This window comes from Enoplosus armatus, chromosome 22 (genome assembly GCF_043641665.1).
Source record: "Enoplosus armatus isolate fEnoArm2 chromosome 22, fEnoArm2.hap1, whole genome shotgun sequence".
NCBI lineage: Eukaryota > Metazoa > Chordata > Actinopteri > Centrarchiformes > Enoplosidae > Enoplosus > Enoplosus armatus.
Window position 1 is genome coordinate 17,068,729 of NC_092201.1, and position 19,085 is coordinate 17,087,813.

Sequence of the window (19,085 nt, forward strand, 5' to 3'; positions counted from 1 at the left end):
GAGTTTCCCCACTCAAAATGAATAGGCGCAAACAGAGAGAGGGGAGGGGAGCTGCAGATTCAGCTGATTATTATCTGTAGGTTCATCACGACCAGAGACACCTTTCACATTGTTTTCACGTTGTCATTTAGAACATTATTAAAAAATATATCGATTATAGCCACTTTAAGAGTGGCTACAACCACCGGCACAGCTGCATCCACCTCAACCGTGCTTGTCATGTTGCTAGGTAGCTAGCTAGGTAGCTAGCTATGTTGGAAAATGAAGTCCTCTTTTTTTAATCCCGTCTACAAAGCTCCAACCAGGGCAGTTGTTCCTCCAGCCAGTGGAAATAGTCGTCAATGAGCATAACTCTACCAACTCAGCAACTTTCTCTATAGATTTGGCAACTTCTAAGAACCCTTTAGCGAGCGTCTAACGACAAATCTATGAACTTTTTGGGCAGCCAACTCCTCTCCCTGATTCAGAGCTCTGGAACCAGGGTACATTGGAATTCCCTGTAAGTTTAGGTGATCTCTAGGATTCATCACATCTTAATTGGCCCATATGTTGTTCAATGTTGACCCATCCAACTTTTTCTCTCACATGTGCCGGTCTAGCAACTAAGTGGACAAAATTCATATGTTAATTATTCTGATGACTTAGGAAGTTGCATTGTTGCAATGCATTAATTTAATTCTTCACTAAATTCCCAATAGACCATTATCTTGAACTTGTCTAATACATGTAACACACAGTTCCAGTTTTTCTGTTGTTGTGTACAGTATAGAGCTAGTTTATGTACAGCTGAGGTATACCAACACAATGACAAGACACAGCGACTTCTCCATTTGACTTCTCAATATATATAAAGGCCACATAAAATCCATATCTTCAAAGCAACAGTTTTTCCCAAAGAGGCCGCCCTGACTCTGGCTTTGAGTAAAGAGCCTTTCAACCCAAACCTAAAATGTGCTTTCAGCCCACTGCACTTTCACGGCACATATGTCAACCCTGCACACACAGACAGTCATTCATGCGCGATGTGCACTTTCTTACTTCACTACAATTTAAGGGCGACCTCTCATCCTGACAGGTTCTGCTCCTCCACAAGATTTTAAAACCTTTTTTTTTTTTTTTTTTTTTTAAAAAAAAAAGGTTCTCCGTGTCTTCCTCCGTCCTTGCTCTGGCCTTTGTGGGCCACCGGGAGCTGGGGTTGTTTTGTGTCACCACAGATGTGTGTCTCAGTTGGGAGCGCCGGGCGTTTAGCTGGCGTTTAGCCGGCTGCACGAGAGTGAACGCAAGCGGAAAACAGAAGTGCGCAGCGCTCCGTTTGCTCTCGGAGCTTCCCCTCTCCTTCTGCTGCCATGAATAAGTCATGGAAATGAGACCGTAATGAGAGCAGAGCAAGCCGAGCGCTGCAGAGACACATTTGTCATCTTTATCAGCGCTCTGTGCAAAGGACGGGAATAGAGAGAACTTTTGTTGTAGATCTGATTGTTATTGTTGTTAACACTAAGTCCTGCCTCTAGCCAAGAACATTGGGCTAATAAAGTCTGGGTAAAAAAACATTGAAGGCGGTGAATTCTGTACTATAATGGTTCACATGGTGAATTCAGTGTAAATGTGCTAATTCCATCCGTCCATCAGTACAGCCATGCCATGCTTTCTTCTTCTTTTTTTAGTTGCTCAATATTTCCAGTCACTTCTACTTTGTTGTTGTGCTATTAAGCCTCCCAGGAAAAGGCTGGCGTTCTTCTAATAGAAATGGCAAACCAACAATTTAGTTGATGTTGAACCTCAGTTCAATTAGATAAAATGCGTTGACTCATTTAACATTGTATTGAGCTTTCATTGAACCGAAAAAAAAAAAAACATGTGGGCTGTGTGCAAACTCAGGGTTTATAGTGAACAACTCATTTATAAAAGAAATGTTTTACAATAAAGAATTAATAAAAATAGATGAATTAAAACTCCTCAATTTGGTGTTAACAAGTTACAGTGTACTTTGCTTTAGGCAACTGTCTGCTGGCAAAATGAAATATCATGAAGAAATATATATATATATATATATATATATATATATATATATATATAAGATATATTCACTCCAGTAATATAATCATAAGTTATCTGAAAGCATTGTTACCTATTATTCTGATACATTTTACATTTCTATCTGCGTGTGTTTTTAATGTGACCTCTCCAAATGTCAGAAAGGAAACCCACATCGCTGACAGAGAACACAGTCTGTAGTCAGCTCTCAGTTGGTAATTAATAATTCCTGGAAATGAATTCATAATCTTGCTAACTCTCATGTTCTCCTTTGCCAAGTGTTCCCAAAAAACTTGGAGGGCATTCAGAGTCTGTTTCATTGTTTTTGGTATCAGCAGGAAAATCTTATTTTTAGTGCATGTAGAAAAAAAAGAGATTGGAAAGTGAAAAAGAAAATCAATAAAGTCCCCTAGAGCACAAAAGAGATGTTTTTGCAGTGTTGATGTCCCCTTCAAAGGCCTGAATAGGAGCTACGACCCCCTGTGGCTGATCACCCAACCACTGGCTGGGTTAAGACATGTTCTCCTCTCAAACTGGCTCATTAAGCTCTCGGGCACTGGTCTTAGGGAAAGACCATTTCTAAATATACATCGCAGTTTGTGATCCACTGACAGCTGGGGGCTGGCACAGTGAGTTTGGAGCTTCTGGGAAGACGGTGTTGGTGGTTTGCCGAGCTGAAGTCCACAAACAGGACCATTGCGTATGTCCCTGAGGAGTCAAGGGGTTGCAGGATGTAGTGCCTGGACCTGGACCTGGATCTTTGATATGAGAAAGGACATCATTATCTGGAAGCCATTTAGATGGATTATTAAAACATTTAACGATAATGATTGTGGACTCAGGCGCTCATACATGTTAGGGATGTTGATCCATGAATCTGACACGTGAGAATTAAGCTTCAGTTGTCCAAAACGCAGAAGACAAACAATTAGGACAATGTGAATTTGGTCGTTATTACTTGCATTAGAAATGTTAATGTACATCAGCCCAGTCTTAAGTCTGAGATGTTGGAGCTCAAAGAACTTGTTTCAGTGAGATGAAGTGGCAGCCTGGAAGGTGGAAAGAGGCTGGCAGTAATGATAAATTCAGATACAAAAGATCAGGAAGGCACCAGGCCCAGACGGCATGTCAGACTCCTGTCTTAAAGCTTGTGCTGACCAGCTGGCCCCCATGTTCACGCAGATCTTTCAACAGATCACCTGAACTGTATGAAGTCATCCTGGTCCGCCAGAACCCCTCTGTGACAGGATTCATTGACTTCAGGCCTGTCACCCTGATGTCCGTGGCCATGAAATCCTGGTGAGACTGGTGTTTGAATTTCAACCTGCCTCAGGAGCTACTGCTCCGGTTCTACACTGCAGTCATCCAGTCTGTTCTCTGCACGTCCTTCACTGTCTGGTTTGGATCCGCCACCAAACGGGACAGGAACTGACAGACACTTCAACGGACAGTCAGGACTGCAGAAATAATCATTGGCCTGTCAACCTGCTCTCCATTCCATGTTCGGCATGAAGACGTTAATGTCCGCGACAACCTCTGTGGTCTCATGTAGCCGCTTGTTAGCAACCGCCATTTTTAAGACACGCAAAAGCTTCAAAATTCATGTATCATGTATATTCATGTATCTACTGACGTGTTTTATGTCGTAGAACAAAACGTTGAAATCTCTTAAGCTTGTGTTAACCACAGACCTTATTTCAGGCATCTAACCAAAAACCCATTCAGAGAAACCCAATGACTTCCAGACGAGGGAACCGGAAGTGTAAAACTACTGACTCATTTCCGGGTTTTAGGACTCATTCCTGCAGCACTCTATAAAGTAACCTGTTCCACGAATCATTCCATATTTATTCCAGCACTTGTCTATTTCTGTATACCCGATTAAAAGCAAATTCCTCGTATGAGTAAATATACTTGGCCAATAAAGCTGATTCTGATGAAGTATTTGCATTTTGTATCAAATGAACTAAAACATGCACAGTCATGGTGCAGTCCTTCAGTCTCTGCCTGCTCACCATGTAGATGATGCAGATCTGGGTGCTAGTCTCTGCTGAATGCAAAGGTTAAATGAGATGAGCGAAGGCTGCGATGCCCTACCCATCCGGGTGACGAATGGTGATAGGCAGTCAGAGTGACAGCGACCGTAATATATCTCCCCGTGGACTCATAAGGTCATGCCACAGTCCTAGAGAATCAAGGCGCCCATTCTATGATTAGCTGCTAATGGCTGTAATGATAACGAGCGCCTCATTACTCCATGTTCCCAGTTCAAAGTGAAAGTGAAAGTGAAGTTAACAAAAGTAGTTTGAGAATTAAAGCCTGGTCAAGCACACCATACATGTCAAGGCACACTATTCTTCACTACATTAGGTCAATGGAAGTGACCACACTGCAAGTAACCACATAAAAATGCATGAGTGGGTGCTAAGTGTAACTGAGTGAGGCTTAAATGTCAAGCAAGTCCCTAATCAAACCCACAAGTTTAACATCAGCCGGTGTTTTTGTTACCTTGATTGGTGCAAAGGAAGTCTTTCATGGCATTAAACGCAGCGATCTCTGTTACTCTGTCCTGTGCTCGTTTGTAGCAGTACTTTCTTACCTGACCTGTCTGAACATCACTGGATTGTTGTCTGGATTCTAGGGTTCTTACCACTGAATTACATGTGATTTGTTGCTTTATATTTCTGTGATTTGGAAACCAAATCTTGTGCTTTGTTTCCTTTGCCCTTGTACACTCCCCTTCTGATTAGCAGTGCATTCTGTGAAGTGAAGCGACTGACTGCAATTCAAACAGATTATCCAGCACTGCCGATGACAACTAAGGGCTACCAATACCATATTACAAAATGTTTAGCATTCACAGTAGGGGGTGGGATTAAAAGCCTTAATGCTTGGGGCGCCCTGGTAGTTCGCCTGGTAGAGTGCGTACCATTAAGTCCTTAGTCCTTCGCAAGTCCTTAGTCTTTCCTGTCTTTCTCTCCAGTTGTCTCTATATAATAAAGCCAAAAATGCCCAAATAAATCATCCTTAAAGAAAAAAAACCTTGATGCATCCTTTTCGTAAACACTTGAAGTGTGAAGAGTAGTTTTTTCTGTTCAGGACGCAGCAGAGCGGTAAAGGATAGGTTCTGATTTTTCTATCTCAGTACAATAATCACATATTATAGGTGTGTCGTAAGAGTTATCGGTTGCTGTTATCACTCCCCCTTTCCATACTGGCCATGAAGTGATAGCGTGATAGCGCTCAATAGTCTTGAGTTAGCCCAAACAAGGTGGTATCTTCCAAAGGAATCCAGGATTACGACATGGCAGTCACAGGTAGGTTTGTTACAGGGACAAAACACCAAATATCCATTAGCTTCCGCTGAACTTTGGAATTTATTTTGTACAGAACATATGGCATGTGAGTGTGTTTAAGATGTGTTGTTCACCCATGGATCCATGAATGAAGAAGACCGCAATCATCAAAGCGAGTTTGTAGGGTAATACACGAACCTAACCTATCCTTCAACCCACATCAGACTGGTCAGTTATGATTCGTGAGTCACAGCCTCCCTTCCAGCTTTTCTTTTTAAAGTCTTCAGCGGTTCACATTTTATTCTTGAGCGCTTTTAAGATATGACATAACCATTTACAACGTGAAATACAGTAGAATTATGACTGACATAGCGCCCGATTGATGCGATCATATAAACGTGTTACACACTGAATGACGGCAATGTCCATCCAGCTGCCAGAGTACTGTATTGTACCGCAAATACAATCAAAAAGACAGTTTTGGATAAGTAACGGCTTCCTTTGCTGTTATCCGGACTGTCCGCTGTAACGAGTGGGCTTACTTCCTTATTCTAAACAAGGATTTACAGCCAGTCACGCATGTACCAAAGCCGCTACCGCCATCTATTGGCAAAAGCAAATATCGCCCTACAGGTAAAGGCGGTGAGTTTTCCACTGTTTAGAAGCAACACAAATCGTTTTAAATGATACTAACCAGAAAGATAATGGTGGGGGGACCAAGGTAACGATAAAATCTAAATATGTTAATTCTGAGCTGTTGTCGTCCTGCGTCACTGTGATTGTCTCAGCTGTTTCAGAGGAATGAGACCAGTGATGTGACTGACTGAGAGTGTATTTATTAATCACAACACCCTCTGATCTACATCTCACATGGAGACAGCCATCTTGTCGTTGCACTTGCATGATTGAAATAGGGCCCTTGATGTGGTCTGGCATTCAGATCAAGACTTAGATATCAGAGCTTCCCACTAGTTCACAAATTGGCAACACAAACAAAAAGCAATTGCCTTTTCTTTCTTCCCTGAAGAGCGAACACAGGATGCAGATACAGATCAAAACCTGACAAACTAACCTCTGATCTCCCTCTAATGGTGGGGGGGGGGCGGTAAAAGAAAAGAGCCTTGATCTGTGGTGATTACTGAGTCCTCATTTCTCATCAGTTTGTCTTGTTTCCTCTCCCAGTGTTATGTCCTACCAGACCTTACCCAGGAACATGCCCAGCCACCGTGCTCAGATTGTGCCTCGCTACCCAGAAGGCTATCGCACGCTGCCCCGCAACAGCATGATGAGGCCCGACAGCATCTGCAGCATGGCGGGCTCCGTTTATGACCGGGCCCTCCGTCCGGCCTCCACCTCCACCGTCACCACAGTGGAGAAGAGGAGGTCGATGAGGGACGACACCATGTGGCAGCTGTATGAGTGGCAGCAGAGGCAGGCCTTCTCCAGGCAAAGTCTGGCTCTGCCAACAGGTACAGATACCAAAGATGCATATAATACTACTTCATGTCCTACAGTAAGAGCAGTGACAGTGTATTTTGGTTTTTGTGCCATTACTAGCCAATTCATTTTTGTAACACTTTCCCAAAGCCAGCAATAGCTATATTTATGTGTCACATCATCCCAATGGAACCATTTTTCAACAAGGCATACGTTTGAACACAAATAGTGTCTGAATCAGATTACTTTTAATGTGGGTCTTCATGGAAATGGCCATCTCCAGTTCAGTAAGTAAATCACTATTCGGGACAATTTTCTTGTCCATATATTAAAAGACTCTCTCATGTGATCCCAGTCAGTGGCTTGACAATAATATGATTATGTTTGTAATGTGATTGATGTTATCAGGGCAAGTAATTTCACATTCCTGTGTTGGGTACTCAAATCTGTATTTTTGATAACTAATTAAAATGAAAATATCACCAAAAAAACACAAGTGCATATGTACCACCAAATGCTACGCATCTCTCTATTCTCAATCTTGAGGCATTCCTTCCTCAGAGACAGATGTTGCGTCTTCGCATCAAATGTCATGACCATCACAGAGAATGTCGTGGGAAAGGAAAGCCTCTGACTCCGCTGTGACTTTCTCTTCTCCTCCTGTAGTTGTGCCTCCAGCTGTGGGTCATTATGGCACCCTGCCCAGCACAAAGACCATGGGCAACATCTCTGAACACGCCGTGGCACACTCCATCCCCACCTCACCGTCTCACGGCTCCCTGGCCCTCTACAGCACCTTCTCCCCTCCTCGCCAGCAGGCCGCTCACAACCCCAGCAGCTCCCACTCCGAGGTGTCCTCGCCGGTCTTCAGGGGGGACGTGACGCTGGACCACCGGCACAGGACACACCTCGCCACGGTAAAGGGCATGGCACTGGAGTTCAACTCAAATAATAATAATAATAATAATACACTTCATTTATACAGCACATTTCATACAATAATATGATGTGTGCATAACCAAAATGTCTGTTTTGCTTGTTTAACTGGAGAAAGTCTTGAGCCACTGACTCACTAATAAATGAAATGTAGTTTCCGTGGACAGAGCTCGGATTATCAGATGTAGCAGAGATATAGAATTGTGTGTCATCTGCGTAGCTGGATAATAGAACCTAATGACAGCACGTACAGACAGAGAAGACTTGCACACCACAAGTAATATTTGCTCGTACATACATATTTTTAGACTGAATATCTTTAATTTTGACACTTCCTGTTCCAAATGCGAACTAACATTTAGTTTCACCCTCAATTAAATGCATAGCAAAAAAGACCATTACACATTACTTCTTTGAACATTCCTCCCTCCAAATTTCAAAACTGATCCACTGGAAAAATAAATGCTAGAAATGTACCCTATAGCATATAGCATGACAGTTACAATGTATTTCCTGTAGCTGCTAATAAAAGCCTCCATGTGATTTTCCAATGGACTGAGTGAAACAGCAGGAAGCAACAGGAAGTGCCCTTTTGAATTACAGAGATGAAGTATTCTTCTAAATATGAATCCATCTTGAGAATCACAGAGCTTTAACGCAGATAGAAAATTCTTTCTGCAGTTCTATCATTTATCTTTTCATCCGGAGGAGGAAAATTAGACAAAATACAGTTCCCTCCCATTGAAACACTCACTGTTGTGCGCCTGAAGAGTCCAGAGATGTTACTTCTGATTTCCCTGTGGGACTCTCCAGGAGTCAGGCAGGAGACAGAGTTTAATTTCAGTCAGTGAATGAGTCTCACTTCAGTGGATGAGCCCAATCCTCCCGTCACAAGTCTAAAGCCCAGGTCCAATCCCTGTCCCCAGACCATGAGTCACAGTGACACCTCAGATCAGGTTTTTACTCTGAGGCACAGCAGACAGCTCACATTAATACACCGGGCGACACATGTTCTGCTCGGCATTCAGTCAGAGAGGGGAGGAAGCCACTGAGAACACCTTCAGATTAGGAAACAATGAACCGAAGTGTAATAACGTTGAATCTATAAAAGCTAAAAGGATGAACGTTCTTTGGTCTGTGAAGTGGATTTTTGCTCTGAAGAACAGCATTTCTGTCAAACGGACAGATCACAGGAGAGCCCCTTCAATGACTGAGTTAAACAAAAATCTGACAAAAGTGTGAGACTGCTGAATCTTTTCACAAAACAAATCTTATTTTATAATCATGCAAAATGAAGGAATGGTGGTACTGCAGGCCTGTATTCACCCACAAGGGGGTTTCAGAGCAAAAAACGAGGCATGCTCCCAAATGCAGGATAAAGAATAAATACAAGATTGAATGGCTTTAAGGGAGATGTTTATTTTACTTTTGTCTTTTTAGTTGAACAATGTCCTGCCTAAATACAATAAATTATTTTTAACCCACTGCAGCAGCAGCATTTAATTACACTGACATTAATTGAGTCCATTCATTGTTCTGTGTTTGCTGACAAAGAAAGCAGATGTTGGCAGATAGATAGCAGAATGAAGCTGTGACCAAATGTTTCCTATTGTTACCTCATTTTAATAATGTTCCTCCTTTGATGCAGCGATGTTCCTCTTGGTTACATCAGTTCAGTTAAAGGGCATTATAATCATTTTTAATAATAATCATTTCATTTATATGGCACTTTGAAAAAACACAATCACAAAGTGCTGCACGCAAATACTAGTATACACACATACACATACATATGCGTGATACATAGACAAAAATGAATGTGCACGACCAAAATAAACCAAAACTTTAAGGCCAACAGAGTGTTTATAGATTAGGAGCTACGACAGCAAAAGCACGGTCACCTCTGGATTTAAAAAGGAACAGATAACAGGCCAGATTATTGGACCCTTGAGTGCTTTTGCCCACATAGGCAATAAACAAACAGGATAAAAACCTGGGAAATTAGATTCATTGTTTTGGCCTTTTCCTTGAAAACCAAAACCGCTGTTTTGGTCCTTATTTAACTGCAGAGATTTGAAACCATCTAATCAGTCATTTCTGAAATGCGAAGACGTATTTGCGGATGATAAAGCCTAATGGCAGCTTGTACAGACTCAGGCCCGGGACTGGTTTTATCAGTTGGTGCAAGGCAGCTAGCTAGCTACAGCTAATATCTATACAGACATACATTAAATAGGCTGTTTGGGACGAATAAACAGATGGCAAAAAAAATCCAGCGGTCATGTCAAGTGTAGGTCATCTTTAGACGATTGAACAAAAAGTGAATTTTCAGGTATGGTCCTTTGAGTCAGTGATTCCCAACCAATGGTGCTCGTACCCTTCGGGGTATGTCGGCAGTTGCAAGGGGTTACATGGAAAGATTGTGGAGTAGCCCACGTAATTTCAGAAAATAGACATTTCAATTTGATTTTAAAACAACGGGTCCACATATTGAGCCTGCTGTAACACTCGAAAGACACACGTTTAGCTAAGGTTGAAACAGATTAAAGTAATGGTAAATGGAAACACCCAGCGTCTGCCAAACCAACCTAAACATTGACAGTACAAATGAACATATTTGTGTCACTCATTTTGAGTTAATTGAACTGAATCAGGATCACCTGAAGTGAAATGAGTGAAAAGGATACGTACCCTCTTCTGTCAAATTCATTCCATCCTACCCCCTCTCCCCCACAGTACGGCTACCCACCCGACCGGCGATCCATCGCAGCCGGCGTCCCTCCTCAGACCATCACTCCACAGTCCCTGCAAGGCAAAACAGTGAGTGTTACAGTGCGCCCCCACACTCCCCCTCCCTCCACACTGTCTCCCTTTGCTACCAGTAAACACTTGCATTCACGCAAATTAAAAAAAAAAAAAAAAGGGCCTCTGCTGATGTTCAAACACTCATTGACACACAACTCACACGTCTATCTAAGCAGCCTCTTATTGCTGTTTTTTTCCCCACTTGTCTCAGCGGGACCAATGTAATTATACATTAACAGCACACACACACACACACACACACAATGCACAAGTGAAATTGTCTTTGCTCTCAAATTGAAGCAACGGCAATCAAGGGCGAGGACTGATATTTCGGTTTGAAGCACGCTGTGAATAACACCGTGATTGCTCGACAGCAGCCGAGTGCCTCGGCAGTTTTGATGGGAAGAATTTTGCCCAGTAATTTTCCACGCTGCTTTTGCAACGTGCCGTTCTGTCACAGTGGCTGTGTTCCCTTATTTCCTTGTGTCACAAGTAATGATATGCTGAGTGTGTGTGTGTGTGTGTGTGTGTGTGTGTGTGTGTCTGTGTCTGCAGGCGCTTGTTTGTGCGCACCAGTCCATCCGTAAATCTATAATTGAAATCGCTCAGTTGCTCTTTACCCTCATCTAGCAGTTTTTTTATTTGTTGTTGTTTTGTTTTTTTTAAACTGACAGTACAATGTACAATGAATGTAGATGGCGGCAACGCAAAGATATTTTGACCCGGATGGCTGACATGTAATAAATCAGAGACTACAGCATATTGTATTGCACTTTTCTCCAGATGCGGTATCAGCCCTAGCTCACTTAGCCTCGTTTCACGGGCCGAGAAAAACCAAAACATTGAGATTAAAGAGGCTAAAAACGCGCCAGTAGAGGTGTGGGATGATACGTTTCTGTGGGTTTGCCACTGCAAGTGACCCCTCTCACATTACACCTAGTCATTTGAGCCATTGTTAGTATAAAAAACTATCGATAAGTGCAGCTTTAAAGCCTCACTAATCAACATTTACTACTAATCAATATTATGTATTACCCATCAGTCAAATGACAACATACGATGTGAACTCGCAGTGATGACCTCAGAGAGTAACTATCACCGACCTTTCAGCTTAATGTGTTGGTTTTTGCGGCACTTTGCATTTGGCTCAGACCCACTGCAGGCGACGAGCTCTGATCGATCAGAATCAGAATCAGAAATACTTTATTGATCCCCGGGGGGAAATTGTACAGTACCGGTGCTCCCATTCAAGAGTAGAAAGTAGCATAAATTTAGAGCTAAAAGTATGTACAAAATATAAAAATAAGGAATAGAAAATAAAAATATACACATTTACAGTATTTAAGTGAAAAATAAAAGTAAAAAAATAATACAATAACAATGTATATGTATGTGTATATATATATGTATGTATTGCACTGTTGTGTATGACTATATATGTATTGCACTGAAATACATATCGATGCACTGTGCTCGACCTGCCCAGCACCAAAACGGCAGGGAGACAAAGCTTGACAGACTTGGTTGCTAATGTTGCTCGTGCTGCATCTCCAGAACGACTTCATAAAGCGTTAATATGTCAGGGCTGTGTGTCCGTCAGCTTGTGGTTGGACCTGTAGTGGCCAAGAGAAATCTATTAAAGGGGACCTGTTCTGCTCATTTCCAGCTCTATATTTTCATTTTGGGATTCTACTAGAGCAGCTTTGCATGATTCACAGTTCAAAAAAGTCCTGATTTGTCTTCTACTGGCCCTTCATGCAGCCCCCTCTGTCTGAAACAAGCTATTTGAGCTCCTATCTCTTTAAGCCCCCCCCCCCCCCCCCCCCCCCCGAAAGCCCACTTTCTTCTGATTGGCCGGGCCAAGTTCCGGAAGAAGTTCCGGAAGTCTTTGGATGAATTTCCAAAGGCAAACTGTAAAGCTAACGTTACTAAGCGACGCTGACATAAACATAAACATCTGGTCTGTGCCTGGAGCAGAGATACCATATAAGGACATCCGTGTCTGTCTGACATCAGATGGACCCGGCGGTTGAAAAACTTTTTTTTGAGCTTTTGGCTCACACTGATTATTTTTACATACGTTTTCCCATATTATTTGAAGCTTTGGCCACGTTTAGTATGAATATCCGACACTGTAACATTATATATATGACAGAAAATAAGGAAAAACATAATAGGTCCTCTTTAATGTTCTAAATTGTATCAACAAAGGACTCACATTTCTTGAATTGTCATGAATATTTCAAATGCAAGCCTCACCATCTTGCCTATGATTTTCAGTCCCAAATCCCTCTCCAGTTGTGTCTCATCATATGCAACCGGACTTTCTCCGCTGTGGAAGTAGCTCCTCGCCTCTAAAATGTCATCAATGTTTCGACCAGTGGACGGGTGTTGTCGCTGTTGTCAAGTGTGGCAGCTCTTCTTCTCCTTCTCCTCTGTGTGTTGCTCTGTGCAGCCCGAGGAGCTGACCCTGCTGCTGATCAAGCTCCGCCGGCAGCAGGCGGAGCTCAACAGCCTGCGGGAGCACACAGTAGCTCAGCTAATGGCCCTGGGTATGGAGGGGCCCAACGCTAAGGTCAGCACTGAGTGTACACAGTATGTGTGTGTGTGTGTGCATGCAGGCATTTGTGCTTTCCCCCGAACCAAGCAGTCAAAATCCCATATTCTGTATGCTTCTGGGTGTCCGCAATGGGGGGGTGGGGGGGGTCCTAGCGTAAGACTGTTGGTTTACTCCAAAGGAAATTGCTTTTGGTGTGTTCCGAACGCTTCTGTGAGCTCAACAAACTGCTCACACTACGACACAAGGCCCCCTCGGTCCAGACTGAAATATCTCGACCACTGTTGGGTGGAACGTCATGACGCTCATGGTCCCGTAACCCTCCCGCGAGCACTATCAGTTTCCTCTTTCCCAGCGAGATAGCTTGACATCTACCAGGTGCATCGGCACAAAATGTGGTCCCAGGTGGATCCTCCGGACTTTGATGGCCCACTGACTTGCAGCCGACAGATAAATTGCCACAACTTAACATTTGGTGCAGACGTTAACGTAAACATAAACCCCTTCCAACACACTGAATGCTGAAGCACTACAAAGTGCCTTAAGCTTTAGTTAATCAAATGGCCATCTGAGATCCTTACAGCAATGCTTCTGTGGTTAAGTAACCATAAAGAGTCCCAGTCTGGACCTGCTCCATATGAAAAGTGTCACGAGATAACTTTGACGCTGTATAAATAAAATTGAATGGAAAAAGTACCACAGAACATGTTGATAAACCTCTTAAAATGAATACAGGAAAATATGACAGGAACACAAAAGTACTGTAGGAGTTTAACTTAGGAACAGAACTTTATTAGTATTTTACCACAAAAGATATCATATGGAAAATTAGCACGAAATGTTTCTCTAAAAAGATAAAGTTATTCCACAAGACGATATTAAGTCCAGCAAAAATTCTCGTCCACCAAAACATAGATCAATTCTTGGTACCAGTTACATCAAACACAGTTTTCTATGTCCACGGGTGGGCACACATTCAAAATACAATATTAATATGAAATATTTGGGGGCGCACTTTCTGATTTTAGCGCCAGGGAATCCTAAATAAGTGACCAATGGTTAGAAATAGATATCACGGTCACGTGACGTGTTGCAGTTGTTGTATTTTGGGACATTTGGCTGTGTGAACACCCCAAGTTCAATTTCATTTCGGAGTAATGTTTTGGCATTAACGCACACGTGGGCTGGTGGAGAGGCGTATGTGTGGCGGGGATGTTGGGGGGGGGTTATATCCTGGATTCATGGGCTTTCTTTTGCACCAGTGTGTGTGTGTGTGTGTTTTTGCATGGGAACGCTACTCCTGTCCGTGCATGTCGGCCTGAGGTCTCTGTTGTGGTGCGAGCCAGGACCTCCGCTTGATGTACTGGTACTGGTACTGGTACTGGAGGGCTGTTTTTTTTTCGAAATGAACCAGTCCAGAGTTTTATTTGCGCTCATTTCCGCGTTAACCTGATCAGTGAATGCACGCATAATAGGTGTCAGCATGTCTGATATGCCAGTTTTCAGAATTGTCACGCAGCGCAGCATGTTGTCATTGTTTTGGGTTGAGACTAGATGCTGTATAATTTGGGATTTTTGGATACGGTAACGTGGTGATAGCGCTCACTTATATATATATATGTTTGGGTTTTTTCCTGATCTTAAAAGCTGCATTACTGTATTCTCTGCTCCAGCTAAGTGAAGAGAGCAGTGACTCTTTCTAACATTTCTTTTTACATCATATCCACATTACAAGTGGAGGTTTTCTTGGCTATAAATACCTAGCATGTACTGCAAGTGTTATGAACAAAGCACCTCAGTGGGAACCCAGAATCCGGCTGCACCTTCCCTGCAGTGCTGAATGACTGTAGATAAAGTCATGGGCCTCGTTTGACCCTCCCCACAGAGCGCTCGAGAGCGGACGAATCTGCCAAACCCCTTTTAACATTCTTCCTTTCTACCATACCTGTGCGTGGCGACGGGTTAGAGAAAGATTGTGGTTATGTCAAATAAACTTGGGTTAAGGTTTAGGCATATGAAACATGTTCCGCGCTGCCTTTTAAATGATCCTGTCCTCTGTCGTCACATTCTCCACCTGCTCTTTTTATGAAATGTGCGTTTGAGTCCCTTTTTCTTCCCCTGCCTCTGTGCTCTCCCTCCTCTCCTCTGTCCATCTCTTACCAAACGTGGCCTTACTGTTCCTGCTTCTTCTTATCCTTCTTCTTCTTCTTCTCCTCTTCCTTCTTCTGCGGCTACTGCAGACTGATGTTCTTTCCCATCACCTCCAGAGGAACCTTATTTACCTGGACAGCCAGGTGAGGACTGCCTAGCTTACTCTCTCTGTCTCCACCTCCAGCTGCTACTAAGTCCAAAATCCCAAATTTGAATCAAGTTTACTCTAGTTCTCCCTTAGTGGAAGCTAACATTTACTTCTGTTTCTAGACAGCAAACATGCACGTACATTTATGATAAGCTCTTCTTCATGGCTTCTATTTCGGTCTCTATTTGTTATTCTTTTTTTTTTTTTCTGTTTACTCAGAGTTCTTTAATCCAAACAAACCATCCGCTGATCTTGAAACTTTAAGTTGCATTAGCAGATTTAGCTTTTTTTTCCCAGTTTTAGCACTTTCAGCAGCTCTAAAAGCCTTTTCTGTATGGACTTTAGTTGGAGTTAAGATAGAGGACAATACTTTATCTTATCTTTTTGTTATCTTATCTTCTTTCTTTTTGTTTTGTTTTTTGCCCTTCTACTACATTGCTGCTGACCATTTTCCAATGCATACCTTGCTTTTTTAGATAAGCTAACCTGCAGGTAGTTGTTGGTTTCACTCGAGTTCAGTATGCCATGAAAATCAACTTGCAGAGACTTGAAACTGGTTGTAAATCACATATCATGTTCATTCAGTTATGATTGATTAGAGTTTTTAAAGGGGACCTATTCTGCTCATTTCTAGCTCTACATTTTCATTTTGTGATTCCACTGGAGCAGCTTTGCCTGATTCACAGTTCAAAAAAAGTTCTGATTTATCTTCTACTGGCCTTTCATGTAGCCCCCTCAGTTCCCCTGTCTCTTTAAGGCCCCTTGCCCCCTTAAAGCCCATTTTCTTCTGATTGGCCGGCCAAGTTCCGGAAGTCCAAAGGCAAACTGTAAACCTAACGTTACAGAGCAAGGTACTTCATACTTTAGTATGAATATCCAACATTGTAACGTTATATACATATATATGTGACAGAAAATAAGGAAAAGCATAATAGGTCCTCTTTAAAGAAATCTTATATGCAACTTGCACCGGACTGTAGTGACTGAACAGTGTGAAAACTACATTTCTCACAAATGTAGGTAAGTATAGTATGTATAGATGAAAAAGAGTTTTTGCAAATAAAAAACTAACAATAGCTAAAAAAACAAGTAAAAACAAGAACCACGAAGCCCATGACAAATGTTACACATTGAAATGTGGATCAAATGTTGATTTTCATAGCTTACTGAGATGAGATGAAACCACTGGCTGTCTGGAAGATAAGGCATCAATATAAAACACTTTGGGTGCGTTCGGGATATTCACCAGTAATCACAACCATAGCCGGTTAGCTACAACATGCATAAACACTGGCTGTCTCCTTGCCGGTTAGCTAACACAGTAAATGCTGTTACCGTACACAAAGCCATCACAACCTTTTCTATTAATACACTGCCTTGGAGCCGCATTAAACATCACTCACAGCCTTATTTGTATGTACCCAAGTGCAGCAACACTCAACCTCTCTGATTGTATGCAAATGTCAGCCTCGTAGTCTCAATACAAGAACAGCTAATATGGATGTTACCGCTTGGAATCTCACTAACATTGCATTGCAGCGCGCTCCGGCTGCCGGCTAATTGCAAGAAAAACAGAACCTGTCGACAGTTCACGGAGGCATAGCCTGATCATGGCAGGCATCTAAATGTGTTGTTCAATTTTGGCCCGTAGGTCAGAACCCGCCTTCCCACAGTCCCTGCATTATTGAATACGACGGCTCGGCTCTGAAAAGGTCATGAGCTTCAGGTAGCGAGCAGCCTCGGACAGGCCGTGTAGGAGGGAGGGGCTAGCAGTTTGGATGCTAATTGAAGTCCATCCGAGGAGCTGTTCCTCTGCTATCGCCATTCAACCCTTTTCTTAAGTAAATATTGTCCCAGCTTCCTGTCATTTAAACTCGTGTCTGTGTGTTTGGACAGTCACCTTGCAAAGACTTTGAGACAAAGACTTGGGTCTTGTTTTTTGTAGCGCTGCCATCTGTTATGATGACACTATACGTTTGGTGAAATCACTAAGAATAGGTCTGACGAGAAACTATTTTTTGGCCAGATTATTTTAGCACTTCATTTGCGGGTGAAACCAAAAGTTAGTGCACCTCAAATGTCAGTAATAATCACTCATTTCACAGGAAAAAAACACGTGTGTGTACCACCACAGTAAGTGCAGGAGGTCAGAGTTGAAACAGAAGTAGGTCTGTAATCTGTGATGGACGGTTTAGGTAATAACTCCTCCAACCTTCCAAGTTTGACTAACCCTGAGGATTTGTTTGCAGCCGGTGTGATCTTCTGACAGCACCTGTTTCTTGCCTCATCGGACTGATGCTGCACTGAGATCAGTAGTACTATAAAATAGTCATAACAGACAGAACCAATGGCCAGAACTACAAAAGTAAAACCCAAGTGGTATTAATAAAGCATACTTGTCTTTGCTCGAAACCTGGTTGGTAATGCTTAGAGTATCATCACGTCTGCTGGTAATATAGTTGAATAAGCATAACCACCACCTTAGATGTATCTTTAAAATGAATCAAAGTGGACATATCGATCTCAAACATATACTTACGATTCTATCCATTAAACAATAAGAATGTGTAAGCTAAAGTGTGCTCTGGATTTTATAATAATAATTAGGAGTGGTCCTTATACACACGTTAAAACCTCTGCACTTGACTTCCACTACATGCTGCCAGCCGCAAAGGTGAAATTTCAATGGAGAGCTTCTGTTTCAGAGAAGATTTGGCGTTAAGGGTTAGGGTATGATCAGCACAGTAAAACTATCCATTACCGAGTGGTGTTTATACTGGGCTTTCTCCTGTTTAAAGAGAGGAAGCCAGTAAAGCAGTGGCTGATCCTTCATGCAACATGTGCTGCTGTGTGATTACACCATTGTATCCTCTTTTCTTCTTGGCGCTCGGCTAGACGAAGGAGAGTGAGCCTCTAATCTTCATGATTCACACTATGATCGAGAACTCGGCACCGAGGCCGCAACTCTACCAGCAAGTAAGGTCTTTGGCAGGTTCTGGCTTGAGTCAGTGTCGAGACATTTGTGAATATACATATATATATATATTTATATCCCCGTTGTTGGGTCAAAACCTCATGACGATCACGGAACATTCCGTTCAACCATTGTTAAAGGTTTTCAAAAGTCAAGTGTGATGTTTGTAATCTTAAAACGTTTCAAAACACCAAAATGAGTTTTGAGGTTTTTGCTTAACATCAAGTTCATTTCAGCACTTAGATTGAAGAGTTCTGTCTCAAAGAGAAATATGTACGTAAAGTACATCATAAACTCCAGTAAGATTGGGGGGGGGTTTCCCAAAACGGATGTCCCTGTCGTTTCTGGATGAACTCTTTAATTTTAACTTGACTGAAGTGGAGCAGACTCAAAGCAGAACTTTGCCCCGGTAGCCCAGTGGTTGTCCCCCCCCTTTTCACCATCAACCTCTTGTCTCACCACTTTGGATGCAGTCAGTCCGTTCATCAACCAAGGCGTTTATTCCCAGACGTCATCACGGTATTATTGAAAGTGCACATGAAGTTGTTTTCTCATTTCATCGCTTTCTGTTTGATGCTGTCAGACCTGAAGCGAGCATGGCTCATGGTGTATTGCTACATAGCCATGGATTCCCCCCTTGCCGTCCTGTCCTGACGCAGCACTACTCATTGTTGAGTGTCACTTTGGACGCTGTTTGGATGTGTTTGTCTTAAAGGGTTCCCTTTTTTTCAGACATTCTGTGGAGAA

General features: G+C 42.5%; 1 protein-coding gene across 1 annotated transcript in view; it reads left to right on the forward strand.

Moving 5' to 3' along the window:
- Window positions 1-19,085, forward strand: part of LOC139305193 (pleckstrin homology domain-containing family A member 5-like) — a 176,108-nt gene that overhangs the window by 139,074 nt on the left and 17,949 nt on the right. The window contains exons 12-17 of the mRNA XM_070929141.1: window positions 6,513-6,799; window positions 7,446-7,684; window positions 10,440-10,523; window positions 12,964-13,083; window positions 15,306-15,359; window positions 18,260-18,340. Of these exons, the coding sequence (XP_070785242.1) occupies window positions 6,513-6,799; window positions 7,446-7,684; window positions 10,440-10,523; window positions 12,964-13,083; window positions 15,306-15,359; window positions 18,260-18,340 (865 nt within the window). The remainder of the gene's footprint in view (window positions 1-6,512; window positions 6,800-7,445; window positions 7,685-10,439; window positions 10,524-12,963; window positions 13,084-15,305; window positions 15,360-18,259; window positions 18,341-19,085) is intronic.